The 13,782-nt window shown below is 38.9% G+C and overlaps 2 protein-coding genes across 2 annotated transcripts in view; both read left to right on the top strand.

Annotated features, from left to right (window-relative positions):
- Positions 1–1,478: 1,478 nt before the first annotated feature.
- Positions 1,479–9,225, top strand: LOC149821763 (NAC domain-containing protein 53-like). The gene is made up of 6 exons (XM_089981469.1): positions 1,479–1,850; positions 1,978–2,258; positions 2,391–2,771; positions 7,443–7,952; positions 8,086–8,239; positions 8,652–9,225. Exons 1-6 carry the CDS (start codon positions 1,691–1,693, stop codon positions 9,080–9,082), a joined length of 1,917 nt encoding a protein of 638 aa, XP_089837595.1. The 5' UTR covers positions 1,479–1,690; the 3' UTR covers positions 9,083–9,225.
- Positions 9,226–11,577: 2,352 nt separating this feature from the next.
- LOC149821764 (ras-related protein RABC2a-like) overlaps positions 11,578–13,782 on the top strand; it is a 44,707-nt gene continuing 42,502 nt past the window's right edge. The window contains exon 1 of the mRNA XM_089981514.1: positions 11,578–11,781. Within this exon, the coding sequence (XP_089837640.1) occupies positions 11,646–11,781 (136 nt within the window). The 5' untranslated portion in view covers positions 11,578–11,645. The remainder of the gene's footprint in view (positions 11,782–13,782) is intronic.

Genomic DNA, 13,782 nt, shown 5'->3' on the forward strand with positions numbered 1-13,782 from the left:
TTGATAAATGAGTACAATGTGAATAGTTTTTGAAAAAACATGTTTGAGGCAAAAATCCAATTTGATATCTATATTCGGGTAAAATCCATATTCAGGGCAAAATCCAATTAGAGATCTATATTTGGGGCAAATATCAAATTTGAGATCCATATTTGGGGCAAAAATCTAATTCGATATCCATATTCGAGGCAAAAATCCAACTTGAGATTCATATTCAAAGCACAAATCCATATTCGGGGCAAAAATCTATTTCGAGATTCATATTCGAGACAAAAATCCAATTTAAGATCTATATTCAGAGCAAAAATCCATATTTGGGGCAAAAATCTCATTCGAGATCCATATTTGGGGCAAAATCTCAATTCTAAATCCATATTTAGGGCAAAAAATCATGATTTTAGATATAATTTTGTAATTGGATTCATATTCAGTCAGAAAACCATAATAAACTTGTTAAAATATATAAAACGGTGAACGAATTAGGTCATACGATCCAAAACGAAGTAATTCGACCCATTATCGATGACTGTCCAAATTATTTGCACAATGTCATCAAACAACAGTCATTTAAAACATAGCATAGGACCATACGCGTGTTCCCCGCTTTAAACAAGTCATGTATTTTCGTCTACAACTCAGGGTGTCAATAGGTCAAGTTTGGTTAGGACTCAAGTAAAACCAAACCTGATTTGAGATGATGGCATCAGATCTGGGCCAGAGTCTAATTGGACTCATTATAAGATAAACCATACTTATCCTACAAGGATTAAATGAACCAGACCCAGACTATGCCTGGTAAAATAATATTTTTATATTAAAATTTTTTGAATCTTAATCAGAACTCAGGCCAAGCCTAGGTCTGGTATGAAATTTCACAAACCATGCCCGACTCCATATATTAATTGGATCCTTCAAATTCGACCCAGATTTTAATAGGGCCTCAGTATTTATCACCAAATCCTGACCCTATAGGGTTTGGTACTGGTCAAACCCAACCCATCCCATTGACACCCTTATCTACTGCCCCTGCTCAACATAAACACGTGTGGCACTACCCACTCGGTTGATCATGATCCAATTGATTGGGTCCAGATAAAACCACTAGGTATTGATATCGTTATCGGGTCAAAGTTGAGACCTGACTGAACTTGACTTGTACTGAAAGCACTCACCTGGTTCATCATAGCCGGATCTGGTTGATTGAGTCTGGATCAGGCCTCTAGCTGTTGGTTCAAAGGTGTAAGTCCGACTGAGCTTGACCTCCAGCTGTTGATTGCTCTGGATCAGACTTCTAGGTATTGATATCCTAGCCGGATCCAATTGATCAGAGTCAGACCTCCGGAGAATGGCATTGGGTCTAAGTTCAGAGTGGACTGAATTTGATGTAGACTAGGGATTTGGATAAGAATCAAAACTACCATTTTTTTCTGGCCGAGATTTTTGACAAAGAAAGAGAAACTTCGCGACCTTCTGACTTTAGACTGAACCCTCTCCTTCCGACACGTCAGCACCAACTCTTCCAACTCTCGATTTCCTTGCCGTGCTCGTCTTCCTCCCTCATCGCCACACCACCACCACCCTTAGAGAGAGAGAGAGAGCCGAGCTCTGATTCCTGCACAAGAGAACTGATCGATCGAGCCGAGTTCTGGTTTTGGGGCAGGAAAAGAAACCGATTGTGCGGAAAAAACTGATGGGCGGTGAGGTATCGCTTCCGCCGGGCTTCAGATTCCATCCCACCGACGAGGAGTTGGTGAGTTACTACCTCAAGAGGAAGGTCCACGGCAAGCCCATCCGTTTCAACGCCATCTCCGAGATCGACGTCTACAAATCCGAGCCATGGGATCTCCCCGGTACTCTTTCTCTCTTCTCCTTCTTCTGGGTGAAAACCCTAGAATTTCCTGGCACACCATTTGATATCTGAAAAGGTTTAGTATTATGTTTAATTGAGTCTGAGATGTAGAATTTCGACGTGTACAGCTCGTTCGTGTTTGAAGAGCAGGGACATGGAATGGTACTTCTTCAGCCCTCTTGACAGGAAGTATGGAAACGGGTCGCGGATGAACCGGGCGACCGAGCTCGGGTTCTGGAAGACCACCGGGAAGGATAGGGCGATCAGGCGGAGTTCGAAGACGGTTGGGATGAAGAAGACTTTGGTTTATCATAAAGGCCGGGCGCCTCGCGGGGAAAGAACCAATTGGGTGATGCACGAGTACCGTCTGCAGGAAGGGGAGCCATCGGCTTCAAATGGTGGAACGCTGGTAAATCGAACGAAACACTCATCGTCTTGGCCGGAATTCGGTGGTTTATCATAAAGGCCGGAATTCGGTGTTTTTTTTTATGTTATTTAGTCGTTTGTTGATTTGGGTTCTTTTCCTTGTTTGGGGAGGAAGGATGAGTTCGTGATTTGCAGGATATTTCATAAGAGCGGCCCGGGGCCGAAGAACGGAGAGCAATATGGGGCACCGTTTATTGAGGAAGAATGGGAGGATGACGATGTCGTCAACTCGGAGATGCCGCTTGCTTTCACGTATCCTGAGGCGTCTTCTTCAGAGCCAGCGGCGCCAATGGATCAATCGGTTTTGGTTCCAAAGACTGAGGATGATGCATTTTCTGGGCATGTTCTCGGTCTGTCGTTAGTGCCCATTGAATTGGGGCAAGATTCTGTTGATTCTGAGGAGGGCCCGTTAAATCTGCAGGATAAGATTGATCAGTTTCTGCTACATTCTGATGTGCAGAGTGAGGGGATTGCTCCAGAGAATGACCATGAGCAGGTAAATACTGGTAGCTCTTGGATCCTTTTTGAAGCATTAAAATGACTGTGAACTATTCATAGTTGTGAATTTTTTATTTTTTAACTACATCTGGTCACAGTTTTTGATGAATATATTCTGGTTATTGCTATTGTCTGCACTTTTTCTGGTAAGGTATTTCATGGTTTCCATCTGTTTCTTTTTTTTTCCCTCACTGTAGATTATAACTTTTGTTTTTCGTATTTTTCTGTGCACTAAATGTCCAAAAAGTTGGAGGAGTTACATATTCTGAATCAACCAGAAGGATTTGCAAAAACCTGAGTTCCAATTATCTGCAAACTCAGACAAGGTCTTATCAAGGATGCGGCATTCTTATTTTAGAATGTCCTGCAAAATAATATATTGGGCTATCAATAGAAGGCGTCTCTAGAAGAAATTTATTATCTTATGGTTCATCTGGGTTGAATAGCATTAAATTACTGGTATTAAAGGGTTCCTTCTTACAAAATCAATGTCTCGCTGCTTGATTAAAATATGGTGTAGTTATGCCCTTTCAAAATCCTTTCTAATGTTGTGGTAAGATAGCTTCTAGCAGCGACCTTTATCGTAAACCACATTACCAGGGTTAATGTTTGTGGGTTTATACCGGTAATTGAACTACCCATTATAGGCTTACAAGGAAAAGTTGGTGTTACTCATCTTTGGTGTTCTTCTTTCATTACCGGTAGGGCTTCTTGGGCTAGTGGCAAACACATGGCAATAACTGTCCACTCTTTACGTGTGGTCAAGGGTTCAAGGCTAGTACATTCCATCATACGGAGAAAAAGATTTCTTCCCCGTTTGTGATAGTATCCACAATGAAGAAAAAGCCTTTGTCGAACCTTATATTTGATGGCATGAAAATCAAGCCATGTGATGCACTTCGAGGAACTGTATGTGGAGCAATTCGGTGCCTGGGCTTCTTTCTGATAAATAATGCTCTTTGATACTTCAGATCAGAAAATACTCAAAAAATAGAACATATCTGAAAACAAAAAGAAAATTGTGTTAACCAGACGGGGATGCCTCTTTTTTCTTTTTTTTTAACTGCATTAATTTTAAATACTTGAAACGGGCACCCTATATGGCTAGTTCCTTATGACTTGCACCTTTAATTGCCAGTGAACCTTAATCTATAGAAATAAATCTTTGCACATTCAGTCCGCAAGTCATAGATATAGCAGGTGGTTTTGAACCATCATCCTAACTAGGTACGATTCATTTTTTCTGGAGATCTTTTCATTTCTTGATATATTGATATGGGAACCATGTCTGGATGTAACATGAATCAAAACAGTGATTAGTTATAGTAATAGGTTCACGATGTACTGGTTGGTTATTTGGTCTTGACACTGCTTATTCTATTGCCCGAAAAGCAAATTCCTGTAGAATTGACTTTTGAACTGTATCTATAAAGATAAAATTTATAGTGTTGGAACAATCTAATGTTTGCACTTATATATTGCTGAGAACTGTCTTTTCTAGAATTATGAGAGGAATACCTGTTCACAGATTTTACAACTGTAATCTATGTTACCGGGACATGGAAAAACCAGCCATGTACCCGTGTCGACACAGCCCGACACATGTACAGGTACCAGGTGCGCGGCATGGGTACGTGGGCCTGTGGGTTGGGTCGGATCCAACTAAGATCCAACCCAAAACCCACACTCTCACTTTTTTTCCTTGTCAAACCTCCCCCTTCCCACCCTCGGCAAAAGGGGAGAGAGAGGGGGGGGGTCACGAGGTACCCCCTTTCCCTTCAGATAAAAGCTTTTCATTCCCCTCATTTTTTTTTGAAAATTACACCTAGAGACCTTGTTTTTCAAATTTTCATTCCCCTCCCCTTTTTTTTCGAAAATTACACATACAGACATTATATGGATCCATATATGATCCAGACCCAAACTTATAATATATATATATATATATATATATATATATATATATATATAGTCCCTGTACCCTCATTTTTTAAAATTTTCGTGTCATACCCTCCGTACCCGGACCCGTACCCAGGTGACATAGACTGTAATCTTTCCACGGTCATTTATTTTCTGCAACTGGTTGGAGCTTATCTGCTCCATCAGCTTATGGTCAAAAATATACTTTTAGTATGCTATAATGCTAGCAATCAGTGTCATTGTCTATCAAGTTGATAGATTGTTCTGGTATATATTACAACCCAAATGGCTTCCAGCATTATCTGCAAATGATCTGAGTTTTTGCACATTGACTCAAAAGTCACGTTCTAGGCAGTGTTTTAAAACTCGCTGAGTCAACTCGTTGACTCGGCTCGGCTCTCCAGCGAGTCAACCTGGCAAGGCAAACTCGGTTTGCCAAAACTCGGGCTTGACTCGGGCTTTACTCGGCTTGACTCGGGCGAGTTCTGGGATGATTGAAATTTGATTTTTGAGTTTCAAATTACAGTTTCGAAATATATAAGTACATATATTTTAACAAGGGTTACCCCCAGATTTTGTATAAAAAAGAAAATAAAAATCATTTAAAGATAAAAGATCATTTAAATCCATAGAATAAAATCGCCATGCTGTTCGAACTACTGTTCACCCTGTGCTATCAACTTATTCTAGCAAAATATTTTTAAAAAATGATTCTCACTATATATATGGAGGGTCAAATGTGCCTATAGGAAGTCACATTTAGGTTTCATCATCCATTTGTTATGTGAACAAGCATTGTACAGATTCAAATATTAATATATTTCCTGCATAGTTTTCATACATGAGAAAATTACTTATTTATGTTGATATTGGGCATTATGCACATATATCCCTATTTTACATTTATGGATTTGTTAGAGAGGGAATTGAAACTTTTAAAACAAGCTAGCATATATGATTGGCCATTTTAGGAACCGTAGGTAATAGCAGACTGAACTCATGGTGACCACATCCTCTAATTCAAGTCATGAATTAGTCAAAGTGCTTGTATAGATATCAAATTCAAGCAAACCTCTATAGCTCTTTGCAGTTTTTATATTCTTACAGACATTTGGAGGCTATATGTTTACTAAAAAACATGGTTTGAGACAAATTATATATTGTTTTTCTTTTAAAATCAAAAGTTAACAAAACCCGGTCCGAGTCACCGAGTCAATAAAGAACGAGTCGAGTTCCGAGTCACGGGTTTTAAAACCTTGGTTCTAGGTACTTTTGTTTATCTGTTCCTGTATAGTTCTCTCCCAACTCAACTTGAATTTGTGAAAAACCAGGAGTTGGATCTTCTATGGCCACTTGCAACTGCACTGCCAGACTTGCTAAATGCCTACTTGAACATGGATTATCCATATCACTGAGAGTGTGAGATCACAAATAGCAAGGAAACCTTGTAAATAATAAGTGTGAAAACCCAGAAGCAGAGAAATGTCTACTTCGTTCTATGTGCATCATGAGGTGGATACATCATACACTTGAGATGTAGTTAACTGTTAAACAAGAGGTGATTAATCATCCTTTGTGGCCCGTTTGGATGCATGTGAAATTTGTCTCTAGGAACAATTTCCTCCCAAAAGAGCATGAGACCGGCTTGCTTTTCCACTGGGAAGTAAAGAGGTGAGAAAATGTCCATCTTTCCAGGGGCAATCTCCACCAAAAAAGCGTGGGCAGAAAGTTGGAATGACACCCATTCTTTCAATTTTCATGGTGACTCACCTCATGAAGTTTGGTTGATCAATCACGTTTTTTGTGCTATTCTATTGATCAAAGATAAATCATCTCTCTCTCTCTCTGATTGCATTCACCTGATTGCCATTTTATTTCCAGAAACCTTTAGAGTTCTTCGATGTATTGATAATGATATGGAAATAGGATTTTATATTTTGGTTTAACGTGACTACATTTGAAGAGGTTCAGGATTGTCATAGATAGAAATTCGTATTTATGTCTCTAGTTTGATGGATATGTGCATTGGTGAAGGAAGATACCATCATTTGATGATTTTGCTTTTATTGGTGTCATTGTAGGCAAATAGAGGAAGGATTCTTTTTAGTTTTCTGCATATTATGAACCGTCTTTGTAATGGCTAACAATTTCATTTATTTTTTGGGTATTCTTTACAATGACAGAATACAAACTGTCTTTGTGATGGCTAACATTTGCTTGTCTATGCGATACTCATTAGTTTATTAACCTCTTCATGGCGTTAATCGGAATCCATATCATCATACTTTGTCTGTTTACAATGTTTTCTCATTTTTCCAAGAGACAATTGAATGCATGAAAAGAAAAAAGCACACGCTTTTCCACTTTTGCCAAGTAACAAGTCAAACAAGGGAAAAAAGGTCACGAGCGGAAAACATCTAAGAGAGATTTTTCCCAATTGAAAAATTCACCAAGAGAATTTTTCTTGGGCACTCAAACAGACAGTTAAGGTTGGGGGGTGTTCTATACTAGGGAAACTTTAGGGAAGATTATGGGGTGGTGGGAAATAGTTTTGGTTCTGATGTTTGTGTTGACTTTTTTTTCTTTTTTTTCTTTTAGGTGTTGTCAATGCAACCTAATATTTTAATCCTCTATTGTTTCTTCTTTTCTTCATATTTTCCTGACAGTTAGCATGTTTATTCTATAAGTTTTTCAAAATTGTTCGAAACATGACCTTTGGAATTTTATACCATTTTTTCATTGCTTGCAGAATTTAGGTTGCTACATTATGCGTGAGGAGGAATTACCTGTAGCAGAGTGGGATGAATATTATAATTTTGCATATTCTGAAGGTGCTCAGGGCTTCCTTGAACAGCATCATGCTGATCCACATCTACTTGGCACCGGTGAAGCTATTCACATGCCAGATCTAGACAGGGTGTGCCAGCCTGTCGAAGCTGGCTATTACTTGGAACTAAATGATCTTTCAAAACCTGTTGATCCGCAAAGCTCTGGTGTTAAAATGACTGAAATGATTGACAATCCCCTTGCATATTTTGATGCTTCTGCTGCTAGTTTTCCAATTGAAGATGGTTCCTTTTTAGAGATGAATGATCTTTCAAATTCTATGGAAGCCGACTCAAGTGGTTTTGAAATGCTTGATGAACTCTTACACTTCTTTGATGCTACTGAAAGTAATTTATATGAGGTTGGTTCAAGTTCTTCTAGGGTTCCAGAGGAAGTAGACGTGGTCACTAGGCATTCAAACATCAAATCAGAGGTAAAGTTTATTCACAAAGGTTTTCTTCATGCGTGAAAAGCTTAAACACCCAACCTCACTGAGGGGTGTCTCAAAATGGATTTTTTGTGCATGCATCATCTAAGTATACCGGCCATTTTTTCTTCATTTGCAGTTGGATGAAGATTTGGTGCCAGATGTAAAACTGCCAGATACCTCACACGTTCATGTTGCAGAACAATCATCCTCTAATCAAGTGCTAGATACCTATCCTGGGTCAGGTGACAAGATTCTCAAGAGCAAATCAAACAATGTTACTCGTACACCAGGTATGGTAAAACGGGTATTTTCTTTTCATTTTAGTGTGCCAACTGGCAATTTGACAAGTTGGAAGGCTGGTTGGTTGTTAATGATCATCGGTTGGGCAAATTCATGGTAGCCAACCTCATGAAGCAAATTCATTGTAGCCAACCTCATGAAGCAAATTCATAGTAGCCAACCCCATCAAGAGTGCAGATCCTATTTAGATGAATGATTCCACGCCCATTGCATGGCTCTTTTAGTATCTTGCAACTTATCGAAGATGATCTCAAGAGAAAAGACAAAATGTACATAAAGAGGGGAAACAAATGAAAAACAAGAATCGTGCTTCCACAGGGGAATTTTTGGTTATGATTTGTCTAGTTGAACCTTCATGATTCAGATATTTTTACTCATTTTGTTTGAACCTTCATGGTGCAGATACCGAATATGAGGGTGGATGGGTGAGCTCGCTCTCAAAACGGGTCCACGATATGCTGGAATCCATTCCTGCACCCCCTGCATCTGCTGCAGAATACCCACTGAAATCAGACAAGTCTGTCATTCAGACACCAGCAGTCTATGCCCCCAGCTCCATCCATGTCACAGCTGCAACGGTCCACATATCATGCGATGGAATGAATGAAGGCCCTCTCTACAAGACAGGCATTTCAGGATACCTCTCTATTGTCTCAGTCAAGGACGATCTTTATTCCACAGAACTTTCTAACCTTGTTGGCTTCCCTGCCATTTTAGACTTATCTAGCAGGAAGGCATTCACATTATTTCTTAGAGCTTGCCTTCATTTATTTGTTTTGTTCATGCTTCTTGCAGTAGGTTATAAGCTGAGAAGCTGCATTTCTGCTAGATGATATCATCATAGGTGCATTTATGCCTGGACATATGCTGCTGTTAAAACTTCCTGGACACTGCTTTTTGGATGTTCAATTGAACCAACAACTATACAATGCTCTGATATTTTATATACCATTACATTTATTGTTGTCTTTCTGTATTTTCTCTTCTTCTGGTTGCTGCTTTATTATATAATTCTTTATTTGTATTTGTTAGTGGTTCCCTGTTAGAAATAGTTTTGTAATGGATTCAAATGGGCTTCCCGTGTAGTGGCCAGAGCCCTTGTAAGTCAACATCATTTTTCTGATTATATAAAAAAAACATCACTTCTAGTCCACCTGGCTTGTGCTTTGGATGTGGTCCAAGGTTGGTGAAGTGGTGCATGAGGTTGGTTAGTTGGTTGCGGATCAATACAAAGAGAACTCGGTCTGTGCTCCATGTTGGTGCAAGGTAGGCTCGTTGCCTCGCTCTCTCTCTCCTTTTCTCTCTCACGTGGTCTCATGTCTATACCACAAAACGTGAAAGGAAGGGTTGGATGGATTGTGTACCAAATAAAACCGTGCTCCTTGGTGATGTTTTTTTGTTTTTACCTATAAATGATACCAAACCAAAAATTGTGGTCCTTGGTGTTAGTTTTTGTTTTTGCCTTGTGAATGGATCATAATGGAGGGGTCACTTTCAATTCCTTGGGGACGGGAGAAAAGACACCCCCCATGGGGAGCTTATTTCGTTGATGAGGACAAGACAATGCACGTGATTCCAACTTAAGTAAACTACACTTGGCAATTTGGAAAATTGGAATGGTACTGGACCTTATCCAATCCAAGTTGTGCTTGGATCCACATAAAAAGTCATTCAAATTACAAAGCTATTACGGTGGGCCAAAGTGGCCTTCATTACTAGTGGGTATGTGCCTGATCTCATTGCCAGGTTCACTACAACACTCAGCTAAGGACATTGCCGGTGTTTTGCTGTGGTTGTTGGCCGGTGTTTTGTTGTTGTTTTATTTTAGTTTGTTTCAGATAACCGGGGAAGACCACCTCACTTGAGAGCTCGTTGGTGTAAAACCCCAGCTTTCTTTACCCGCAAGTAAGTACACCTAGCTTTGGCCTTACGGCGAAGGATGCATACACGTTGGGTTTTGAATTCTTGACGTCCAATCAGCTTGGTGACATTCATGAGATGAGGGAACCTTTGAGAAGTATGAAATTTTATGGGTGGAAAGGGAAGCTCTGACCTGGCAAGATTAATTAATTACCAATGATTGAACCCTTAATTAGCAAATCCAATGAAATTAGTACAAAAATTTTTATGGTTGCATGCCAAGAAGTGTGAAAAGAATTGGAAACGATCAAGAATGATCATACCAGTCTGCCAATTCCCCTTTTTTACTGCATGAAGGCTGTACTGCTATTTACTCACCAGGCCCATAGTTAGCAATAGATGATGAACCAACAAGAATTCGTTGAAGGAATAAATGAATGATTAAAGATGTTTTGCATTAAAAAAGATGGATGAAAACAACGCAAAAGGAATAAAAACAGTAAATAATAAAAACACGGGATTGATTTGGTTTTAAATTAATCAAACGCAGTAAGTAAAAACCAGCATGTATATAAAAGCTTTTCTTGTAAATAAAGTTGGCCATAGAAACTAAGATGTTAGAGTCCGTAACTCTGTCTGATTCGATGTAATTGGATCCATATTAGAGTCTTCGTTCTTGTGTTCTACAAGGTCAAGTTAAAAGAACAATCTTCTTTTTTTGCTGAAATTTTGGTAAAAGACAGAGGTTCATTTGTTTTCTTAGTTTTCAAAGTTTTATTGAGAAAGATGATTTACAAACGAAGTTCCAACAGGACCCCAGGCAATTCAGTTCAGATCCAAGTCAAATCCATTTAACTAATGGGATATTGGCTAATCCAATTCAGATTCAGATGGAAAAAAACTAATACTGAATCCAAAAAAAAAAAATACTTGTAATCAAATTTGGATATCTGTCAAAACCAGATATCTATAGGAGTCGATTACAAAATCCTAAACTGAATCCAAATTTGGTTACTGATCAGATTTAATTTTCTTAACCAAATCTGACTAATCAGATCGGATATCGGATATATCCGATCCACTTACTATTAGAAACTTGGGGATTTAATATGGATCCATTAGAATGTCCAAAATCCAAGTGTACAAGTCACTGTCAGGACAGGTATCAGTGCAATGACGGGAAGGGCCCAATGCCAAGCAAAGTGTGAAAGGAGAGTAAAGAAACGGATCCCATCAACCAAAGCATCCATTTGTCTGCTGCTTTATGTTGTCGCCACACCCATCATCACGGTTATTGGAAGCCAACTTTGCTCTCTCTCTCTCTCTCTCTCTCTCATTGCTCTTTATTCTTTTACCAGCAAAACATACAAAGAATAACGCTCGAGAAATAGAGAAAAAAAGAAAAAGTAAAACATGTTTTATTGCTGAAAACCAAACGAGTTCTCGTTTTCTTCATCACACAGAAGCAGCCAACTCTGTGTTAATATCACAACTATCCAATCAAAAGTACAAAGAAAAACCAAGAGGGTGGTGAAGATGGGTTCGGCCTCTGGGCATGTAAACTATGATTACTCGTTCAAGATTCTGCTGATTGGTGATTCAGGAGTTGGGAAGAGCAGTCTCCTCCTCAGCTTCACATCTCATTCCCTGGAGTCTCTCGCTCCCACCATCGGTATCTTGTCTGTTTCTCAACTCTTTCTTGTGGGTATCTTGGTTTGCTTTTGGTTAAGGGTTGCAGAATATGACCTTGTTGGAAAGGATGGGAAATGGGTAATTCTTTTATGAAAGATCTGAACTAAAATAAATGCCGAGAACGTTTTTTTTTTCTTGCTTTGTTATGCTTTTCTTTTTCTTAGCAAGAATGCATTTACTGATCTAGAATCACTGCATGTTGCATTCTTGCTTTGGCATTCTTGGTACCATTGATTGGATGTGTCATGCATAGAGAGAGTGGTGAGTCCAATTGAGTCTTTAAAGGGAAGAGGTGGGGAACCTTGCTAATATATGCCCATAAAAGATTGGGAGAAAAAGTAATTGGTGCATGCAGTGTGTAGGTAGTTTAGATTGTGCTGGCTGTGGATTCTGTGGGGTTGGATCTTTTAGCGTGCCATTTTTGAGAGGTTGTCACTGGGGAATGAGATGAGGTTCAGTGCTACTAGCGTTTACTGAATAGGGGTGGAGTTGGACAGGCTTTGGTGTGATACTACCGATATCTTATGGCTCATCTACTTGGAATTTTGTGGGGGAGTTTTTTTCCTTAAGGTGTCAATGATGATAGAGACCCTTTACTTTCCTATGGAGGTGAAAGCACCTTTCAAGAAGGATTTCATAAAGATTGTACTGTCAAAGAAAGGGCTTTCTTTAGAGTGCTTGTCGCAACCTTGATTCTTATATATGTTAAAAAGTCTACTTTCTTCGTGTGATTATATAAGATGCGAAGTTATATACCTATAAGGAAAGAAGGATTACTTATAAATTCTGTAACATCTGTTTGGTAGTCTCTCTTGGATAGGTAATGTGGGGTTCTATCTTCAAGGGAAGTCTTGATGTTTCCAAGCTTTGCAAGATGAACTCTATGAAGCTGAGCTATAATACCTTTGAAAGTGAATGCAATAATTGGTGTTAGGGTAGTGTGCCTTTCTGTAACTTGCGTGGAAATTTTGGCCTTAGGGGAAGGTTAACTTGGTCCTGGGATTATTTTCTTCCATTAGACATTTATGTACACTCCTTTCAAGAGACTTTAAAAGATGCTATTGGTGATAGATACTTTAAATTTCACTGGGCATTCAATTTGTCCTTTTTCTATGTACTGTTAGAAGGAAAGCTGATAGTTCCTATCGTAGGTTTGTGATGCTGCCTTGTGTACCCTAGCATACAGATGCATCCTTTCTTTATAAGGACATTATGCCTTTTCATGTCTGCTTATTTGCTTGAGGTTTTCTTGTACCCATGTTATAGTATGTAGTCTGTTTGAAGAAATGAAGAAGCTCACGTTTTGACATTATGCCTTTTCATGTCAGCTTATTTGTTTGAGGTTTTCTTGTACCCATGTTATGGTATGCAGTCTGAAGAAATGAAGGAGCTCACATTTTTTTTTCAATAATGTTTTTGTCATAAATGAGTAACATACCAATCTTCAGTGTTAACTTTGTATATTGTGCATACTTTGTTGTCAATATTCCTTTTCTCCCCCCTCTTAAAGTTAGTTTTGTAGCTCAAGATTTCAAGTAAATGTAGGCTGAGAAATGGAGCCATGCCCAAGAGTGTGCAAAAAATGACGTATTTTGCTGTACAATCTTTCTGTTATCTTTAAACGATGCCTTACAATGTCAATGTACAAATTTGCATGTTGCCCACTGCATTGGCATGCTTGCTTGCTGCATATGGGTTTGTTCACATCACACGTGGAAATTATGTATTTAGAGAAGAATAAAGTGCTTAGTACTGCATTTTGAGGATTTTGCTAATGCAACAATTATGGTGGTGACTATGAGAACCAGTTATAGGCAATCCTTAAATGTTACAGTTTTCGATGAAACTGACTGTGATGGAAGTTTTCACTAATGCTATTTTAGGGGCTGTTGCTAGAGTTTTATTTTGTTTTTAATTAGTAGACTGTAGAAACTAATGTTCTGGAATATTGGAGAAAGAAAATTTAAATTCACAAAAAGAA

Source organism: Nuphar pumila, chromosome 11, assembly GCF_984573655.1.
Source record: "Nuphar pumila chromosome 11, dmNupPumi1.hap1.1, whole genome shotgun sequence".
NCBI classification, from domain to species: Eukaryota; Viridiplantae; Streptophyta; class Magnoliopsida; order Nymphaeales; family Nymphaeaceae; genus Nuphar; species Nuphar pumila.